This window comes from Rissa tridactyla, chromosome 10 (assembly GCF_028500815.1).
Source record: "Rissa tridactyla isolate bRisTri1 chromosome 10, bRisTri1.patW.cur.20221130, whole genome shotgun sequence".
NCBI classification, from domain to species: domain Eukaryota; kingdom Metazoa; phylum Chordata; class Aves; order Charadriiformes; family Laridae; genus Rissa; species Rissa tridactyla.
This window is the reverse complement of record NC_071475.1, coordinates 22,459,405-22,464,366: the sequence shown is the minus strand read 5'-3', so window position 1 is coordinate 22,464,366 and position 4,962 is coordinate 22,459,405. Positions and strand designations below refer to the sequence as shown.

The following is a 4,962-nucleotide window of genomic DNA, read 5'->3' as shown; positions in this document are numbered from 1 at the left end:
AGGTATCAAACACACCTGGCTTTGACTAAAAGAGAAGAACTTTATTTCATGGGCTAACTTTAGCTCCCTTGTATCTTGCTTGGGCTTGCATGCATCAGCAGCAGAAGCTAAAGCTAACTTTTATAGGTGTAGACTGGTACAGCTGAGGAAAAAACCACTAGATTTCAGACGAGTCATTTTAGGTTTTTCAGACGTTGTCACGTTTAATAGGGCAAATACATTATCAATAAAAAAAATTCAAAAGCATTTCCTCTTGTCTGCCAAAAATACAAAAATGCCCTAAGCGCTGTATGTCTGGATACACGTCAACCATACATAGCACCTTCCAATGGGAACGGTTTTCTATTATGCACAGGAAAAAGCCCATCTTCTCTAACACATTTCCTTACTGACTCCACCAAGTCAGCTCCAGTTGCTGTATCTACTCCAACACTTTACCAAGCAGAGGGAAAGGAATCAAGAGGGAATAAATAAGGGTAAGTGTCAGTGAGGCATCTCACCAATTCCTCCTTTCTCCATTTTTGCCACAGTTCTTACTTCTATTTGACTGGGAATTTCTTGCTGTTTGTATATTAAATCAGAAAAGAGGGTCTTTTCTACAGATAGTGCTTAACATTTTTTTAGTCAGACACAGTCTGCCTTCTTAAGATGTCTACTTTGAAAAAAACAGCTCTAGTACATTTCATGAAAAATAACAGATGAATATCTAGATTCAGACCACAGATATTCAGACTAACTACTTGCTAACAAAGACAGGAGATTATTAAGATAAATATTTCAGCTTCTCTGTGATGAAGTTTATCATTTTATGTAGCATTAATTCAACTTAAAATATAGGAACGTAGTATTTAGATCAGGAATCTAAAGCTGTCTAACTTTATTTTGAAAAGCTAATTCCATAATCCCTGTAAGTAAACTGAAGCAAATTAAAACAAAACCAATCAATTTTCCCTACACTTTTAGTCTTTATTAAGTGAAACTTCCTAAAGAAAAAAAGTCTCAGCTTATTTTAAGTTTAAGAGGAAAACCTTTTTGGTTTTGAGTTATAAAATACCTCTACACTTGAAAACATGACTTTGAAGAAATTTTTTTCCAAATTCCATTCTGCGTTACCATAATTTAAGCTCCTTATTGCCTTAGTATCTCTTTTACTCTGTATTTTTTGTTGTTAATAGGTCTGTTTTACCTGCTATTTGTCAGGCTTTGTCCAGTTCAAGTTTAAAATTATACTCAATGTTCTCCTACTGCTTGTCTGCAAATAAAGTTATACAACTGCTTTCACTTTCTTCAGTTAAAAAGGAATTTTCTTTAAGTGAATAGTGTATAAAACCCCAACACTTTTTACAGTATCTGCCATAGTCCAAGTAGCATCCAAGGCAACACACAATTTTTGCTTCAATACTTACTTATTGCAAATTAATTGGACGAAAAGAGAAGAAAACATATTTTAATTGTGGGCTGTATTTAAATCATCAAGAAAGATGGTTTTGAGACTGGAAATTCCCCAACCTGTGCAAGGGAGTTTGCATTTCAAATCCCAGCCTGGTCCCAAGGCTCGCTATGTATTTTTAAATGCAGAGAAGTAGTAGAAAATACAGGAAGGGAATAGCTGTAGAGGTTTTAAACTGGCAAGTAGAGGGACTAAAATGGAAGTCTAGTGGAATCCACTCTACAGAAGTGGGAATTACATAGCAAAAGGGATAACTACCTGCTAGCCCAAAGCATGGCTATTTAATCCCTAAAAGATAAGTAGTACCAGATATGCAACATTTCCAATTTTGTATTCATCTAAATCTTAAACTGTATGTTCTCAGAGATGCATGAAGCCACAAGGCAGCAAAAAAGAACCTTTTGCCACATAAAAATACATACTTCCTGGTTAGAATCTTCATAGTCGCAGAAAGAAGATTTTTAGACATTTACAATTATTCAATCTTTTAAGGTCGATTTTGAAAACTGAATTCAACACACAATTTTAACACTAGACCTGTGAAGATACAGAAACAGAATCAAAATCGTTGCCTAAAACTAACCTAGTTTTTACCATCATCTCCTGGTGACATTCTGTTCCACAACTTTGAACAATAACACTTTTTGTACAATTATGAAGGAAAAGCAATGAACTAGAGACAAAATGGAGGCATTGTGGTCTCTCCCAGTTGCATTTATACTACTTAATGTCAGGAAGAATGGCTCTGTGGGAAACACGGAAAGCTAAAATCTTCTTCCAAAAACCTAAACCTCACGACTAACCCTGAGAAAGAAATAGCTGTGTTCTGGTTCTGCATTTAGAAACATGCTAATGAATCATACTTATCAGATTATTATTCTTATTCTCTGGGTAGCTGAAGCATGAACAAGACAGAATTCATCACTGTTGTGGGATTTGCCCTATCATTGCTGTTCCACGTGACCCAAACTGAAGTCTGCCCTCCCTCCTGCAACTGTAAGTCACTGGGAGAAATGAAGGGTTTGCAAGTAGACTGCAGCTCGAGGCAGCTGACGGAAGTGCCAGCCTTGCCCCTTGACACCAAGAGGCTTTATCTACACAACAACAGCCTGACCTCAGTTCCTCCCGGTGCCCTGGACAGCTTGCGCAGCCTGAAGGAAGTGAAAATATTTGACAATCCCTGGAACTGTGACTGTCATATTCTGTATCTAAAACTCTGGTTAGAAGACACCTCTGCACCTTCTCTTGGGAACATCAGATGCGCAAGCCCAGCTTCTGTGAGGATGAAGACCTTGAGGCAGCTGACTGGGAACGAGCTGGGGATTTGTAAGAGGCTTCTCCCAATCAAGTGTCTTGAGTTCTTTTGGCGAGACCTCATTTTAATTGCTGGAGCAATAATTACACTTATTTTAGTAGCATGGGCTCTGAAATTCTCAAAAAAGCTGGTCTGCCAAATAAACCTAAGCCTATATGACTCTAGGGGCCGATTGTTGCGGAGGCATACCTCCAAAAACCACAAGAAACTATGAGTTGTTCACTACCACTAGCTTGAACAGAAACATCAAATTATTCTACCACAAAAACACACACGCACTGGCAATGCTACTTTTAACGGTGAACATGCTACAAACAGATCCCAGGGTTCAAAATCTGGGTCCTCAGATGGGCAAGTTTGATTTAATTTCCTTTCAAAAATAAACTTGGTGATGTATTGATGGGCAAGTTTCATTCTACTACCATCTACTCATATGAAAAGCATAATATCCCTAGCAAAGCTGGGATAACAAAGTGCAGCATGGGGCTTTACATTGAGAAAAGGAAAGGAACAGAGTCAGATGTTTTCCCTATGCTGTAAAATAATGATCTGGGAGACAACATGCCCATTGCAATGTTAAAGTCTGCAGATGATACACAGTGGGGAATAAAAAGAGGGAAGTTACAAATTCAAAGAGCCGTAGGTTACTTGGAGTGCCAAGAAATCAAAAGCAAGATCGTACATCTAGAGACAAAAGATGGGTTGAGGACTCAATTCAGAGAAGGCAAATGATCTAGTAAGAATGATCTCCCATGCATGACATTGCAGCAAAGGGTTAACGTGATCTTTTCTTTTTAAAATAGGGAACAGCATTTAGGGATAGAAAGATTTATTTACTTCCCTGTTTAGATAAACTACAATAATCTAGTATCAATGTCTACAAATGAGGAAGAATTAGCTGCAGAAGAATCAGAAAAACAACTGTAGTGCAAATAAAGGGTTGGAAAATATATCTTAGAAGGAGCTTGACCAATTTCATTTAATAAAGAGGAATTCAAGGAATGACAAGATCATAGCTTGTATGAATCTACATAAAGATAAATTTTTTAACAAAGGGCTGGGAGTAGAAATTAGAACATCAGACTAGGAACGGGGCTCAAAATCTAATGGTGAAAATAATTAAACACAGAAACAGCTCGTCAAATGTCATGCTGAATTCTATAGCTTAACCAACATTGGGCATTTTTTCAAATTGGTAGGCACTACCTGAAATGAGAACTATTTTAACAGAATTGTACGTGATGCCTAAAACATTACAGCTATTCTTATTGTTTTGGTCACCTGCAAAATTTATTGTGGAACAGGCCGTGAAAAGAGAGACCACAAGGGCAGTACGTCACAGGGACATCCTTAGAGAGCACTGGCAACGGCACTTAGGAGCTCAGTTGGTGCCGGCTGAGCCGCCCTCCTACACCCCACAGCAGCAGGAATATTCCACTCTACCTTCTTCTATTGCATACCACACTCTTCACCACGAGGAACTCAAAATGCAGCACAGAATTTGCTTTTTACAGTGTGGCATCCCTGCCACAGGAGATGAACCATATAACCCAGAAATAGCAGGGCTCAGTAAGGCTGCATTACGCTCCCATGCAGACCTGAGTAAAATTACGGCTTCAGATTTATGCATACATTTCGATCAGGTCAGCCCAAACACACAGAATTTCTCTGGCTTCATTAAATATTATTCTACATAAATAACCTCTGCAGGAGAGAATTTCAGAGAAACACATAAGAACATAGTGGTGTATGCACTTAGATAATTTTAGAGTATTTTCACTGCGCTGAGCTTGTCAATTTTTCAAAAGGCAACCACCATTTTGTATTAATGCAGAATAGCACAGAAGAAATGCACTCTGTGATCTCTCATGGAGAGTTTCCTAAACGATATTTCTTGTTTCCTCAAAATAAAATAAATCTTCAACACTAAAAGCTTATAACTTTCTTTTGTGCCTATAAAGCTAGATATGTGTTTTCAATCCTGCCACAGAAACCAGGCCATGCAACCCAATGAATTTCAACAGCCATAGAGCATGACCTATACCAAAACAATATTCAATATGCAGGTGCAGTGGATGAAGTTAGAACTGTGCATTGGAACACAGTCATCTTGAAAGTTTGCTAGGGTAAATAAAATTGTAAACTGCTTTACTGAATAGCTTTAATTGTACGAACATAAGAAAATGAGCAATTAGCA

General features: G+C 37.9%; 1 protein-coding gene across 1 annotated transcript; it reads left to right on the top strand.

Annotated features, from left to right (window-relative positions):
* Positions 1-344: 344 nt before the first annotated feature.
* On the top strand, positions 345-4,697 carry GP9 (glycoprotein IX platelet). Its single transcript, XM_054216578.1, has 2 exons — positions 345-476; positions 2,346-4,697. The coding sequence occupies exon 2, from the start codon at positions 2,353-2,355 to the stop codon at positions 2,977-2,979; it is 627 nt and encodes a 208-aa protein (XP_054072553.1). The 5' UTR covers positions 345-476; positions 2,346-2,352; the 3' UTR covers positions 2,980-4,697.
* The last annotated feature ends 265 nt before the right edge of the window (positions 4,698-4,962 follow it).

What these genes read in the sequence shown, in the direction of transcription:
- GP9 (XM_054216578.1), top strand. Translation starts at nt 2,353, where the DNA reads ATGAACAAGACAGAATTCATCACTGTTGTGGGATTTGCCCTATCATTG.